Raw genomic sequence first — 15,427 nt, forward strand, 5'->3', positions numbered from 1 at the left:
AACATGCGAAATCAATTCATGTAGTATTTGATGCATTGCAACTTACACAGTCCGACATGCTTTAACAAAAAGATCCCCTGTATAAAAACTCTAGAGGTAATAGTGATTTGAACGATGTATCATTGTTGCCCTGTGGTGAAGCTATGATGAACCCTGCTTTGCATCCTCCATCCTAAAGTTTTCGCCATTGTATTAGAAAGGAACAAAGGGCTATGGAAAGCAATAGTAAACTACATTTAATACTACTACAACCTTATAGTCAACCAACAGTCTTCACTATCATCAGTCACATTTTTCAGTATTTTCTGCACTAGACAGTTTCAGAAAATGGTTAGAGTTTTTAAAGAAATTGAGAAGGTATACCCATAATTTAGGCTCTGGTGGACGATAAAAAAAAGGTTAATTTATGGATCCCCTCAATCAATCAATCAATTAGTTTAGCAATCAATAAATCAGTAGATTTGTAGAGCCCTACTTGTCACCCGTGAGAGTATCCAGGTGCCTAGTAACATATTCAAGCTGATGATTTCAAATGTGTTATCCCTTCCTGACATCATGAATATACTAAGTAGTAGATCCTCTAGTTAAAAAGTAGGGCAATCAACTGACCCATAATAATGCCGGTGGTACCCCATTTGAATTGTAGCTATGTCAGTGAAAAAGTGTTTTGTCAATGAACAGCTCTCAGGAGGCTTCAGCGCCATGACAGGACATATGTACCTTTGTTCATTACCAATAATGAAGAGTTGTAAAACAACAGTTCACATTAAAAGATGCATACATATTGTGGGTAAATATTCTTGAAACTTTACTCACAAATTATCATGATGATGAGTTTTCCATGTGCAATTAGGCACAATATTATCTAGAGAATAATTAATTTATCAATACGATAAAAGCTGTAAGGTTGGCAGATGCAAGGACCAGCACATTTCCAATATTGAGACTAGGTAAACTGGAAATAGTTACATGTAATTGTATTTTATAAAAATAGGCTCCCTTCTCAAAAAAGCAATATCTACTCCCAGTGGAAGTCTCTTAGTAGGCCTGTGTAAGAGGGAGTATGCACAGTGAGTATCTGTAATCCATTCACCCTGATGATAATTACAGCAACACTGTAGTTCTCCTCTCGCTCTCTAGAACTCTACCCAAAATGGGAATCTTTTGTGGATACTCTGAAAACCCAGTTACCAATCCACCATTCCTCAAAACACGCAGTCTCACTAGAACTACAAAACTCTAGAACCACAGACATACAAATTTATCATATATTTTGCAGTTCATTTACTTGTTGATCAATGTCTTTATGGAGCGTGAGAATGTACTCATAACAGTCGCAACGGCAGCCGACTGACGGGCCAGCTGTCCTATAGTTCTTTGCTGATTCAGCGTTCTGGCTGTAGACTCTTCTGCAGCTCTGAGGAGGAAAGTATAGTTCCGAACCACCTCCTCTACCTTTCTTAGAAGCTCTTGACGCTGAGATTCTGATCGCACAATATAGACCAGCCTCACAAATGTTTCAATAAGACTGCAGAGTACTTGAAAGCTGCTTGTGATAGCAGACAGCATATGGGTTGGGCTTTTGTCCACTGCAGCCAGCCTACGACAGGAAGCCCTGAACTCTTTGAACTTGAGAGCCAATTCTTGCTTGTATTCGGTGAGCTGTGACATGTATGGTTTTGAATCACGAGTCTCTGAGCTTACTACACACTGTCTTATTATTGTCAAAAGTTCACTGGTATCCAACTGCACTGCAACAAACCCATCTGGCAAAGCATAAACATGACCCCGAAGTAAACTGATCTTAGCAAGGCTTCCCTCAAAGGTGGAGGTTCTTAAATCAATCTCTTGGGTCTGGCTGTCCTCTGAGCTACTGCAGGCTGTAGCATCCAGCACTTGTAGAGTCCTGCTCATGACAGGAACCATCTGATTGTCAAGCTTCATGCCAGGAAGGATCTGCATGGGGATGGAATAAGAGAGTTCATCCTTGTCACTGCCATCATCAGCTGTATCACACTTCCTATAATAAAAACAATAACGGATTGAGCAGCACTTTTTATTATCTGCTTCTTCATCAGGCAGCTTGGTCTGGCTTGGATACATTTCCTCTTTGACGGCTACCACACCAGTGACTTTTTTACCTTTCTTGTCCTCCTCTAATTGAGCATGAGAATTCCCTCCCTTCTCTGCAGATTGTAATGCTTGGCTCTTCGACGAAGAGCTCTGGGTAATTTGCTCATCCTCATTCTTTAAGGCTTTCTGTTTGGTAGGAAAAATGTTTTGGTAGATGTCAGAAGAAAGAGATACAGCATCACTCTTATCTATTTCACTTACACTATAGCGGCGCAAAAGCTTTTTGTAGTGAGGTGCACTCATACAATCTCCTTGGGAGGTACAAGTTGTCAAACAAGATACACTGTTCTCAGGGTCAGATTTACATTCCCTAGACTCTAGACTTGTTGACCGAATCTGATTGCTCTTAGTTGGGCTGCTATTATTAAGTACTTTAGCAAGTTCGGCTTGTCTTTGGGCAAATGTGGTTTTTGGTCTCCCTCGCTTCTCCACATCTGGAACTGTGATCTGGCTGGTAGGGATCATCATTCCCCGGCAGATTCTCTTGCAGTCACAACTGCGCCTTTGCTCCCTGGACATTCCTGGCACTTTCTGAACTGGGCTACTTCTCACCTGGCAGGCACAGCGTCCTGGCACAGAGGGGAGAAGGTACTCCTTAGGCTTAATGTCAGCCTTTGTCTTGGGTTTGAGGAGTTCTTCCAGCAATTCTAGCTCATACTGTTTAACCTTCTGTAATTGCACCTGTCTTTCATCTGTTTCTTTTTTCATTCGTAGAGGAAATGTTGCAGAAAATAATTTTTTTAACCGAAAAGGGGCTTTCTGAGGTTTGCCCTTTACAGAAGGCTCACTTTCCTTCTGTATTACATCAAGTGCATTTGCTGTGTTTTTTGTGGGTCCCCCACTAGACTTCAAGGTATTTGTTTTGGATCCAGGCTGAACTGAAATCTTTGGGTTGTCTCTTGTGAACTTGGAAGAAGATATGTTTGCAGATTGTGAATGTACAGTGTTAGCAACTATTTTCTTGCTCTTAAGATTATTTTCAGGTTTCATTTCATCCACCTTGTTTGTTGATTTGTCATTCTGTTTATTTAAAGTGGGGTTGGATTCTGTGGTCGCCTTCTGACTCAGCTCCACACTCACCAGCTTCTGGGCCTTTGCTGTTGAATCTTTCACAGACTGAGGCTGATAACTTTTGGCAGAACAAACCTTGGCATGCAGTCTTTCATCGTCAGTAGGAGATAGATGGAAGATGTCCACTCGGGGAGTCTCAGTCTCCTTCTGGTCTTCAGACGTCTCACCCTTCTGCTGGCAACTGCACAAGCTATCAACAGCTGGTTGGACCACCTTAGAATGCATCTGCTTGCCACTTGAAGTATTATCCTTGGTTTTACTTAAGGGCTTTTCTTCACTGGGACTAACTATGGTACACATTTGATGGGAAGACAGTTCATGATTATTGACCACCTTATGCACAGAGGCAGAAATGATAGAAGAGTTAACATTGGTTTTGGACTCATGTATCAACTTAGGGCTAACATGTATCAATTTAGGGCTAACATGTATCAATGTGGGGCTAATTCTCAACCCTTGTAATGCTTTCTCTTCAATAGTTTGAATGTCTGGTGCATTCAGAGCTGCAGTGGTATTATTTAGGGAAGCTTCGAAGGCTGGCTTAGCTCGCGTAGCCCCATTGCTTTCTGGGCTTGGCACCACAATCATTCTGTTTGTCTGTTCACTCATGTGGGGTGATAGCAAAGGCTTCATGGCTAGAGTGTAGCTGCATTCCACAGTCCTCTCCTGTTTACTTGCACTGACTACAGTGCTTGGACTCTGCCTACACAATGCAGCAGCCATTGATGGGCTTGCTTCTTGGCAACCAATGGGGTAAGGCGAGGTGAGGACAGCCTGCGCTGTGCATGTCTGGATTCTGAAGGGAAGGTCCTTTCTTGTCAACAGGTTTTCTTTGTTTATGTGCTGGGCTAGAAAATATGCTGCGTTCTGGTGCTGTTTCATGGCAGAGACCATTTCGGAGACATCAGTCAGCTCAGAGGAGGTGGTTTCATGGCCTGAATCCAACGAGGACTCTGGGGTTATTGCAGCCAGTACAATTAGGCCTGAAAAACAAAAAATATATATTTTATCATTCACATGGAGCATGAAACATATATGCTGGGGATCTGAATAAAAGTCAGTATTTCTCCTTTAGAACAGAAGTCAGGAATACATACTGTATTGTTTTCCTAAAATTATTTTTAATGTGAATTTAAATTGCAACTTGATATTATGGAAGATGATGTGAAAATATTCAGCAATAAAGAAAGTATTTTAGGCACATTTCATCAATGTTGTGTGTTAGAAATTGGGTTGTTGTTGACTAGGGTATGAGCCCTGGTCAAGCAGCGACCACAAACCTAGTCAGGGTAACTCTCAGGCAAACCCTAAATTAGCCTGTGCTAACCCTCTAGTAGCTTGTCACATAGAAGTTACACTTAGAGGCAATTAATAAAGTATTTGTGTGAAACTTCAAACAGTTAACTAGTGAAAACACCACCCAAAATGAATCCACACCAGTTTAGAAAAATGGAGTAGATTGTAATAAACTAAAGAAGACCAAAGCAAAACACAACTTAAATTAGTAAAGCTTGAGTTATGAATTTTTAAAGAATAAAATGTAAAATAGCACTTAGAAGCACCACCCACAGATATTTGTTTGCACCAAATCAGGACAAACTCAAAAATTCAGGTCGACTGCTATGGAGCGCAGGCTGGCTACAGGGACCCAGTTATGCCCGCTGAACCAAAGTACCTTAAATCCTAGTTCTGAAGCGTTGGTTCTGAACCACACAGTAGAGATGATGCGTCAATTTTCTCCATGCAGCAGTGGTGATGCGTCAGTTCTGAGATGAGGTGGAGCTAGGGTGAGAGTTCCTGCTTATGAAGCGAAGATCAGTGTCATTCATGCGTTCTGCAGTTGAGGCGATGCAACAGTTCCGATGAGAGCAGAGGCTGCAATGTGGAGATTCAGTGTTGTCATCAAGGCTGCCGTTGACGGGGATGTGTGGACCTTGCACTGAGAAAAGTGCCACAATGGTGGTTCCGAAGGCAGTGCCCAGTTTTGGTTCCACAGTGGTGATGCGTCTATTCCGCTCCCCAGCAGAAGGTGAGTCAGTTCTGCTGGAGTAAAACACCTTAGTCCCACTTCCAAGGGGCCGGGGCTGGAGTGGCATGACTTGGCAAAGCAGAATCCCAGATGGCAGAGTCCAGTTTTTTGTAATGTCAGTGAGACTTCAGAAAAGAAGGCAAGCCAGCTAGCCCTTGGAGTCACTCTGGGTTCAAGTGATGAAGTGGGGAGACTTCAAAGACAGGCCTTTGAAGTGCACAGAGCTTTTATTCTTCCTGCCCTGGCTCCAGACAGTACGGTGGGTGCTGCACTTTGTGTGAGGACAGGACACAGCCTATTCAGGTGTAAACGAGGCTGTGCCCGGTTCCTCCCTCCCATCATCCCAGGATGGCTCATCAATACACACCTAATCACCCATTGTATGTGGCTGTCTAGGGGGAATACACAAAGCACAACTGTCAACAGGTGATCATAGACAGGCAGCAGGCACCAAATGACTAAAGTAAGAAAATGCAAACTTTCTAAAAGTGGAATTTTCAGAATTGTGAAATAAAATCCGACTTCACCAGTTGTGATTTCAAATTGTGATTCCAGAGATACCAAACTCAAAAATGTTACCCCTTCCTGATTTTGAAGATGTACTAAGGTAATCTCAACTTTATCCTATGGGAGAGACAGGCCTTCCTGTCGTGAAAAATGACTTTGGGAAATTTTCCCTACCAGGACATGTAAAACTCAATCATACATGTCCCACCTTTCAAATACATTGGACCCTGCCCTCTGAGTTGTCCAAGGTCTATCGTATGGGTGACGTGAATAAAAACGGAAGGTGTCATTTTGCCAGGTCGACATGGCAGTTAAAACTGCGCACACAGTCTTTGCAGTGGCAGCCCAGAGACACTGTTAAAGGCCTACTTTAGTGGTTGGCACAATCAATGCTGAAAGCCCACAAGCAGCATTTTATATATTGGTCACATGTAGTGTGAATTTATTAAGGACTTAAGTAAATTAAATATGCCATTTGGAGATAGGCCAATGTTAATATGTTTTAAGGAGAGAGCACAACTGCTTTAGCACTGGTTAGCAGTGGTAACATGCATAGAGTTCTACAGCCGGCACAAAACAAACATAGAAAAAATAGGAGGAGGAAGGCAAAAGGTTTGGGGATGACCCTGCAGAAAGAGCAGGTCCAATACGGTGGAACTCTCCATTTTTTTCTTACTGCTGTTTTTCGCTATATATTTTTTGCCAGTTTCTTTCATATGTATTCTTCTAAAACAACGGGGGCAAGATCTCAATAGTCCTCTAAACACAGGTCTTCATAGGGTTATATATTCAGGTGCCCTGGCGTACATCTCTGTCACTCCATGAGTTACAGTGCACGGGTGATGGTCTGTTTCACAATACAAGTTGGAATGTGGATTCATGATCAGTAAGTAATTGTCATACATCTATACAGTGGTGTGTTTGGCGATGTAACTTAATACACATCTTCTGCATTAAACTTTACATATGAGGAATGCATAAAACATGTTTTAAAACACTAATACATAAGTTTGTTTGGTGAATACATGAACAGTACAGAAAACACAGTCAACAGCAACTTGTGTTTAGTTCCAAAGTGAGTGCATATAAGATGTAATGAGAATAGTCTCTACTGATATCACTATTTAGCAACTAGTGATTCTGAAAAAGGTTTCTCATCAAACTGGATATTGTATGGACCTTTACAATTTCACTATAATTTTCATTATTCTTTCTCCTGCAGGTAACCAGTGCTATTCAATGAATCACAACACACATTTGCTTAAAGTACATAGGTAAAGGTCATACTGTACTGGTAAACTGAAACGCCATCAGAAAATTGTCACTGGGTTATGGCGCTAATTTGGGGCATCAGTTCAAGTTTATTTTTGCAAGTCGAAGATTGTGCTCAAACTTCCCCATGTTCCTGTTTTAGCTAGGACTAAGGCCCATATTTATACTTTTTGACGCAAACCAGTGCCGGTGCTGGTTTGCGTCAAAATATTTACCGCTGGCTAACGCCATTCCTACGCACCAGGCGGGTGCCTCATTTAAGGATTGACGTTAGCCGGCGCTGTGGGCTAGTTAGAGTAAAAAAAGAATTATTCAAACCAGGCAGTGCCGGCGTAGGGGAAAATGGGGGTTGTGTGTCAAAAAATGGTGCAAGTCAGGTTTGAGTAAAAAATCATGGCTCAAACCGGACTTGCATCATTTTTTTAATGCACAACCCCCATTGAAATGACTCCTGTATTAGCAAAGACAGGAGTCATGCCCCCTTGCCCAATGGCCATGCCCAGGGGACCTGGGCATGGCCACTGGGCACAGTGGCATGTAGGGGGGCCCAAGTTAGGCCCCCCTATGCCACTTTAAAAAAAAAATTATACTTACCCCAACTTACCTATACTTACCTGGGATGGGTCCCCCCATCAATGGGTGTCCTCCAGGGGTGGGTAAGGGTGGCAGGGGGTGTTCCCTGGGGGCAGGGAAGGGCACCTCTGGATTGCTTCCATAGTCAGAGACCATGGAAGTGGGCCCACATGTCCCTTAACGCCTGCCCTCACCCAGGCATTAAAAAACGCTGCACATCAGCTGTGCACCGTTTTTTAAGGCCCACCCCCTCCTGTGCGTCAAAATGACGTGGGAGTATAAATAAGGCGCACAGGCCTTAAAGTCATTTTTTGGATGGGAACGCCTACCTTGCATGTCATTAACACAAGGCGGTTTCCCGCATCCAGAAAATGACTGACACAGAGGAATTTTGACGTTCGCGGGGTCGGGCGTCTTTGTATAAATTTGGGGCAAGGTTTGCTCTGAATGTGCGTCAAAAAATTTTATGCACATTCGGCACAGAGTATAAATATGTCCCTTAGTATTTGATTTTTGATAGCTGGCTCGTTTTACATTTGAAAGACTAGGTTTCCAGAACTTGAAGTTAATAACTCCTATGACTCCGAAAATACTATAAACAAATATTCACTTGACTCCGAACCAAATATCTCTTAAATATTACTGTAACGAAAGCAAGCATAAAAAATATAAAAAGAAAAAACAACATTCTAAAAGTGCGTTAATGGTTGCAAGAATGTCCTGCAACCAAATCATATACTTTCTTTATAAAAAGCAGTGGCATTGCCAATGGGTCTCACATTTGAAACTTATTGGCTTTACCAATGGTTTTCCTGACGCTGTACAGCATGGCTACAGAGCAATAAAAAACAAGCATTGGCAAAGCTAATTGGTCTCGCGATCACAGAGACATTGGAATTGGCGTTGTCAATGTCTTTTAGCGCTGACAACTCTAACAGTTAACCCTTAGACTGTGCTTGAAGCTGCTCACAAATTTGGAGGATATGCACCATTAGGTGCTTAAGTGAATTAAAAAATTATAGATAGATAGATAGATAGATAGATAGATAGATAGATAGATAGATAGATAGATAGATAGCCAATCGCACAATCGGTGAACAGTATGTGAGTCAGGATGACTTAAAAGAATGTTCCACATGAAATGTCAGAGAATCACATTTCAATCTGCAAGAGTTTGAAAGCACTGTGGCTACTAGTTCTAACAGCACGTCAATTATAATTTAATCATGTTTCTGCCTTAACATCGGTCCAAAGTGCAGCAAGCAAGCATCAGTAACAGTGCACTCACCCTCAGGGAGGAGTCAAAGATCCTTTAAGCGAGATCCTCAAACGAGTTCAGCTATGGCTGAAAAGAAAACACGGTCTAGAGCAGTGTTACTCAAAGTACGGCCTAAGGGCCGCATGCAGCCCTCCTGACCTTTTCATGCGGACCCCTGGTCAACACCAGAACAAGGCTGCTGTTTACTTAACTTAGCACTAGCATTCACAAAGATGTTTAATAAACAGACAAGCATTTATTTATTGGTTAACTGAACTAAAAGAAAAGAAGGTGTCCTGGACCACTTAAGTTTAAGACACCTTCATTTTTTAAGACATCTTTCAGCAAAAGTGTAAAAATATGCTAAAGGATCTTCAAAATTCAAAATTTGTATTTCATTAACATGCAGAACCTTTTCACCTTAGTGTATCAGACTATATCAGTGAATTGAGAAGTATTTTTTTAAAGTGATGGTTTTCAGACATGGCTTTAGAGGCATTAATGCTTACCCCCACCCTGACAACAATGCCAATAGTGAAAGAAGAGGCAAGTCATTTGTTGTGCACATCTTATGGATGGCCTGAGTTAATACTATATATAAATAACATTATAGTGTATTAAATCAAAGACAGGAGAAGGCTTTGTACAGCACTCATCATGAAGCAATGTATTTCAAGGTCCTCTTATATGTGATAATGAAGAAAAAGGTGAAAAAATAAAACTGAAATAAGAAAAGTGAAATAAAAAAACTGCCTAGGATCACAACATTTGGACAAGTGGGGAATCTGGGATTGATCCAGGTTTTCTGGTTTCACATTATGCAATTCAGTCAGTGGATATACATGCGTCATGTCCCTCACACCACCTTGCTGCCCCTACCCCTTCAACTGCCACCCTGCTGGCATCAGTGAAGCCCTCAGTCACATCATAGACTAAACTTTTTGGCCCTTGTGAAACTTTTTGCGAGTACACATGGTCTGAAGCAGCGTCTTGGTGTCAGCAATATAGAAAAGGGACGAACAGGCAACTCAAATACAAGTGCAAGGGTAAAGGTGGAGGAGCATTTTTTCTTGTGCTCAGCGGTTCAGTTCTGCAGAAAGTACTGAAAGGAAGCCTCAAAATGCACAGATATTGCAAACTGAGTTGATAATTTTGGTGTACCTTTCGTAAATGTCAATGGTGAAGGTATATGGCTGTGGGCTGTACCCTTCAGATGTGGCATAAGATATTCTGCACTTTTGAAGGTATACAGACCGCTTACTCTACATATTGCTACACAGTACAACACGGTGTGTCCTCATTGCATATGATACAATAACATATTAAATAACGGGAATTAGGCATACCAAAAATTTGGGATTTATTTACAGATAATAAACTAACACCAGTGAGTGATTTGGAGCACATCATTTGGTGGTCCAATGCCTTCATATTAGCTCATTCACTAGTAAATATGTTAGATTGAGCAACATGGTCTGGGAGTGCAAGTTAGTTTATCACCAACATCTATTCATTACTGTAGGGGAGTATAAAAGAGTCCATATGCTTGATAGGTAAAAATGACAGCAAGATTTGGGAGTACAGTTATCAGATGATCAGCAGAGTAAAGCTTGTTCCTAAAACAAGAATGTGTCGTTTAATGCGAAATAAACATATTTACACAGGTACTACATAAACCCAAATTAAATAACTCATTTCGCCCAATGTTCACTTAGATGTCCAAAAGATATATGTACAGATGCTTTTGTCCATGGCATGTCCTGCAATCGCTGCAATTAGGAGAAAAGTGATTAACAAAATTGGGCTGATATTGGGGTTGGAGGTGCCTTTTGAGCCAGTTCAGTTTCTAAAACTTCTGCTAATTTGGTTACAGTTTCAGAGTCTGGGTTTATTGGCTAAACAGAGGATTTCATTCAGTTTCATAAGGAAGGAATCAGCTGACACCGAAAACAAGTTTGAAATCTTGCACACTAATTAGGATATTGTGTGCAGACTACTCTGACTACACATCGGGTCACAGGAAAGCAGTTGAGGAGTCTAACTGTTTGGTACTATTCTGGAGACAACCACAGAATCCGACGCATCGTAACCACACATTTGGACTTCATTGATCTCTACTACATTGTAATGCACAGTATTGATCACTGATTTAATGGGTGAGGAGAAGCCACACCTATTGGAATCTGCGACATACCTGATTACTTTTAGGAAGCACTGGGGTTTCTTATGCAATTAACCTGGCAGTATAAAGGATCACCACTGCCTACTTGAGGTGTGATGTTTTGTTTTACCTGCTAAATAATGAAAGACATACACCTAAGTTTGATAATATATTCTGCCTTGCAGGTACATTATTTTTGTTATTATGGGAATTTATACAGCAGCCTGTTACCCACAGAAGACTGCTCCATGAATCCTACCCAGTACAGCAACAACTGAAAACCCACTGATAGAAAAGTCCCCAGAGAGGTGTGCCTGACTCTACTCAGCGTACATGATGCAACTCCTTTACAGGTACTGCTCCAAGGATTCACTTTTACCATGGGTTTAGTTTTCAGTATGTCTTTTGAGAAATTAAATAATCAGATGTTAACAATGACATGCATGAATATTTTAAAATACTTATTTATCACACACATGCAATAAAAACACAATCCTGTGTGGCTGCTGAGAACCCTCACCATTTTACAGTCGGATCTTTCCGATAGACATTGTCTCCAAACTCTGTGTTTGCCAAAGGAGTCTTTATCTCAGCACAGGGGTGCTCAGTGTGTCAATGTGTAGATCCACTAGCTGGAGTTGGTGTTGGGATGCTCCAGGCCCCCGTGTGCTCTGCTAAAAAATTTGTATTCCATGATGTACACTTGATGCAGCAGCATGTAAGCTGATCTGTCCTAGGAATCTTGAGAAAGGTAGAGCTCTAGAGGTAGCCCACTGGGCTTTGGCATATCCCCACAAGGTGTGCGGCTGTGGGTTTTGTACACAGACAGGGTGTTAGCTTCCAACAGCCGAGCTGGTACCGAAAAGAGACAGTAAGAGACGAGACCCAAAGATCACAAAGCGGCTATAAAGAATTAAACAGAAACAAGCGCACAAATATCACTTCCCCTAAAGACGCAGAGACAATAAAATGTAGATTACTTGCATCACACCTCAAACTCTGCTCAAAAGGTGGGGCTTGAGAGGTGACCCTCTGACTGTCCCCAGATGGAGCAGGAGTGTTATAATTTAAAGATTAGTATATTAAAGGTACACAGGGGCTGTGGCATACCCACATAAAGTGCAGGGCACTGGGTCTTGTACACACAGAGAGGATGGAGGCTTCCAACAGCTGAGTTAGCACCAGAAAGAGGAACAGACAAGACCCGAAGATCACAGAGCTGCTGTAAAGAGTGAAACAAAAATGAGTGCTTGTGTATCACTTCCCTTGAAAGACACAATTAAATTCAGATTACTCGCAGCGCATCTCAAATGCTGCTTTTTAAAATAGAAGAATGAGGAAGGAATTGGGTTACAGACGCCCTCTGAAAACAGTGCCTGACATTTGATCTGGTCTTTGAATGCTTAGCAAATGTGACGAGCTAAGGATTAACAAATACAACAAACAAGGATTGACTGTGGTGAGGTGGGAAGGGGTGCAGACACAGACAACCACTAGCAGGAAACATAGAAAACAATTGTCCCACAAAAGGAACACTTCAACCAAAGCGTAATAACACAGTACTTAGACAGTGAAATTATCTATTTACAGTTCTATCTGTGTAATCACTATATGTTCTTGCAACAGTCTTAGATTGCTTTACTTTCTGTGAAATATTTTATATCCTTACAACTTTATCCTATCTCTTAACAGAAATCTGTAGGCACTTAGGCAGTTATACCTTCCTTAATGGCTTTTGCTAGGGATGGTACATGTTACTTGAAGAGATGTTAGGCCTTCCGCTACAGCATCATAATTTGTTTCAACATTCACATCAGTTTTTATTCCAATTATACTATGTTTTGTTAAGATAATTTGGGTTATCAATTTGGAAGGAGGTGCCCCCCGCCGATCTAATAGACCAAATCTGCTTAAGTTAAAACACATTTCTGAGAGAATCTCTGCTCAACCCTGCGTATCTATGGTACACACCCTAGTCAGTCCAAAGAATGCAAGTATTAAGTTCTAGCAGTATAAACAATTTAAGAGTAACAAAAACAACACAATACAATTCAGAAACTAATGAACAGGTGCCAGTATCAACAAAATAGGTCTAGAGAAACCAGAGATATAGATATCAAAAATGTTTTAAGGCTGACTTTGATGGAAAGGAGGTTGGATATATCAAGGGGGTTGTCACCTCCCTGTTTTTACCTATGGACTTAGGGCCTCATTACGAGTTTGGTGGTCCCACCACAGGACCGCCAAACTCACAGGGAGGATGCTGCTGCTGACCGGCTAGAACATTGTAATGCATGTGAACAGTGTTATGGTATTGTCCTCAGCTCCCTTGCAGTACCCTTGGAAAGCGCGCTGTCTGCAAAGAAGAACATGTGCATTCCAAGGTTGCTGGGCAGGGGGGCCCCTGCACTTCCTATGACACGGCCGTGGACAGTTCAGAGGCCACCCTGGGACACCCAGCACTTCCTTTATACCAGCCTTTTAATAGCAACTCCCCACCATAAAAAGGCTGGCAGAAAAGGGTTTGTAATCAGCAAGGCATTGCTGAGTTCAGTGCCACCATGGCTGGTTGAAAGCCCGACCACTGTCATGCAGTTGAGAATCATGTTCCCAGTGGGGATGGTGGTCCTTTGGTGGTCTGACCACCAAAGTCATAATTTGGCAGTCGGACCGTCAAAGCCACAGCAGTCTGACCGCCACCACGATTTTGGCGGTCTCATGACTGCCAAAATCGTAGTGAGGCCCTAAGTCTCTGAAATGGAAGTAAAAATCTTCCAGTGTGACATGATCCCATACTGGAGGGAGCAAATGCCACTTGAAGTGAGAAATGTCATCATCATGCTCCTTCTCAAGCCATTGGTTTTGGCATAAAGAGATTGAGTGGGACAAGGCAAATTATGCGATTGTCAAGGATTGCTGTGTCATTGGACAGTTTGGTTGCCTTGCCTCAATCCAAGGTTTTATCTTCAAATCTTTTAATATTTTTGCTATGCTGTGAGGGGTAAAAGCTAAGGGCACACGAATCATGGGAAAGCTTACCCTACCAGGATGCAAAATGGATTGAGAGATCTCTTTCGATTCTGTGGGTGGTGGTGCATGGCTATCCTTAGTTGGCGGAGAGATTTGACAGGTTAATTCTGATGACAAACAAGACTCCTCCATGCTAATAGCGAATTTTCAACATTTCAACATTTTTCTACTTATAATTTAATGAGTTTGAATACATGTTATCATCAGTAAGTCTGACTAAAGCTTTTACTCAACAAGAATTAGCTTACTTTCCTGCTGCAAACTGTCTACCTGAAACCACTATTTTTAGGAATGTTTTTGGCAGTCAAATTCCTCTAGTCAGACCAAATCTGATAACTATAACCAATCAAGCCTCTACATGGCTTAATATCTTTATCACAATGTCCTGACAATCCTGTTTTCAGAGCAGCAGAAACCCAAGAGGTAGAAAGCAGTTGCCCAGCTAGAGTGCTACCTTCTTACACAAACCTCAACAACCCATCTCAGTCCTACGGAGGTGACTAAAATAGCTACATTCCGGTTTTCTCCTCCTGCTGGGAAGATTTCTTCTTGTCAGTCCTCCAGCCCAAAGGCTCTTCAGGACAGACCAGGCCCCAGTAAGGTCTCCTAGAGGGTTCAGCACTCTCTGGTCAGCTGGGCCCTACTGAAGTCAGAATTCCTTCTGCTATTTGTGACTTTGAAGGAGGAAAACAGGAGACCAGTCACTGGACTCTTGTAGAGCAGTTCCAGTCCCTGAGTGCATGAGGCATAAAGAAGATGACAGGAGTCAGGGGCCAGGAGTTTTTTTTTCTTTCAGCACATTCTTCTTCTTCATGTGGAGTCTTTACCGGTCCAGTCATTTTCTAAAAAGGTGGTAGCTGAGTTGTCAGATTTATCCTGTGCACTAGATAATGACAGAAGAAATTCTATCACCGAATCATAATTATTTTCACAAAGGCCCGCCTCCTTTTGCAGCACTTCCTCTTTGCCTGACTGTAAAATTAACCAGAATCACCTGTTTAAAATGACTTATCTCTTATTTGGATGTTATCCTCCCACCTGAGATGGTACAAACTGATTCTCTGCCCCACTGTGACAGGAAGTTGTCTGACAAGGAGGTTCCTGTAAATAAGTAGGAATCTCCAATTAAAAAGAGGCAGGGTTAAGGACGTCCTTTGTTCTGCCAGTTGTTTATTTCCACTCCTTGTTAACACCCTCTCTGCTTCTTGGGGTTGGAGGCATGCCATTGTCTTCTGAGTCAGGGTCTTTAACTCTCCAAGCCAAGGATTTCAATTCCAGCTCTGGAAGGGTGATGTATGAAAGTACTGGTGTTAATCTTGTTCTGCCTCAGGCAGCCAAAGGTACATTTTTATGAACTCTACATTTCCACTTAAGTTATGCAAACTCTGATTTC

General features: G+C 41.9%; 1 protein-coding gene across 1 annotated transcript in view; it reads right to left on the minus strand.

Annotated features, from left to right (window-relative positions):
- Nucleotides 1–1,005: 1,005 nt before the first annotated feature.
- Nucleotides 1,006–15,427, minus strand: part of FRMPD3 (FERM and PDZ domain containing 3) — a 791,901-nt gene continuing 777,479 nt past the window's right edge. The window contains exon 14 of the mRNA XM_069213582.1: nt 1,006–4,187. Within this exon, the coding sequence (XP_069069683.1) occupies nt 1,285–4,187 (2,903 nt within the window). The 3' untranslated portion in view covers nt 1,006–1,284. The remainder of the gene's footprint in view (nt 4,188–15,427) is intronic.

This window comes from Pleurodeles waltl, chromosome 2_1 (genome assembly GCF_031143425.1).
Source record: "Pleurodeles waltl isolate 20211129_DDA chromosome 2_1, aPleWal1.hap1.20221129, whole genome shotgun sequence".
Classification (NCBI taxonomy): Eukaryota; Metazoa; Chordata; class Amphibia; order Caudata; family Salamandridae; genus Pleurodeles; species Pleurodeles waltl.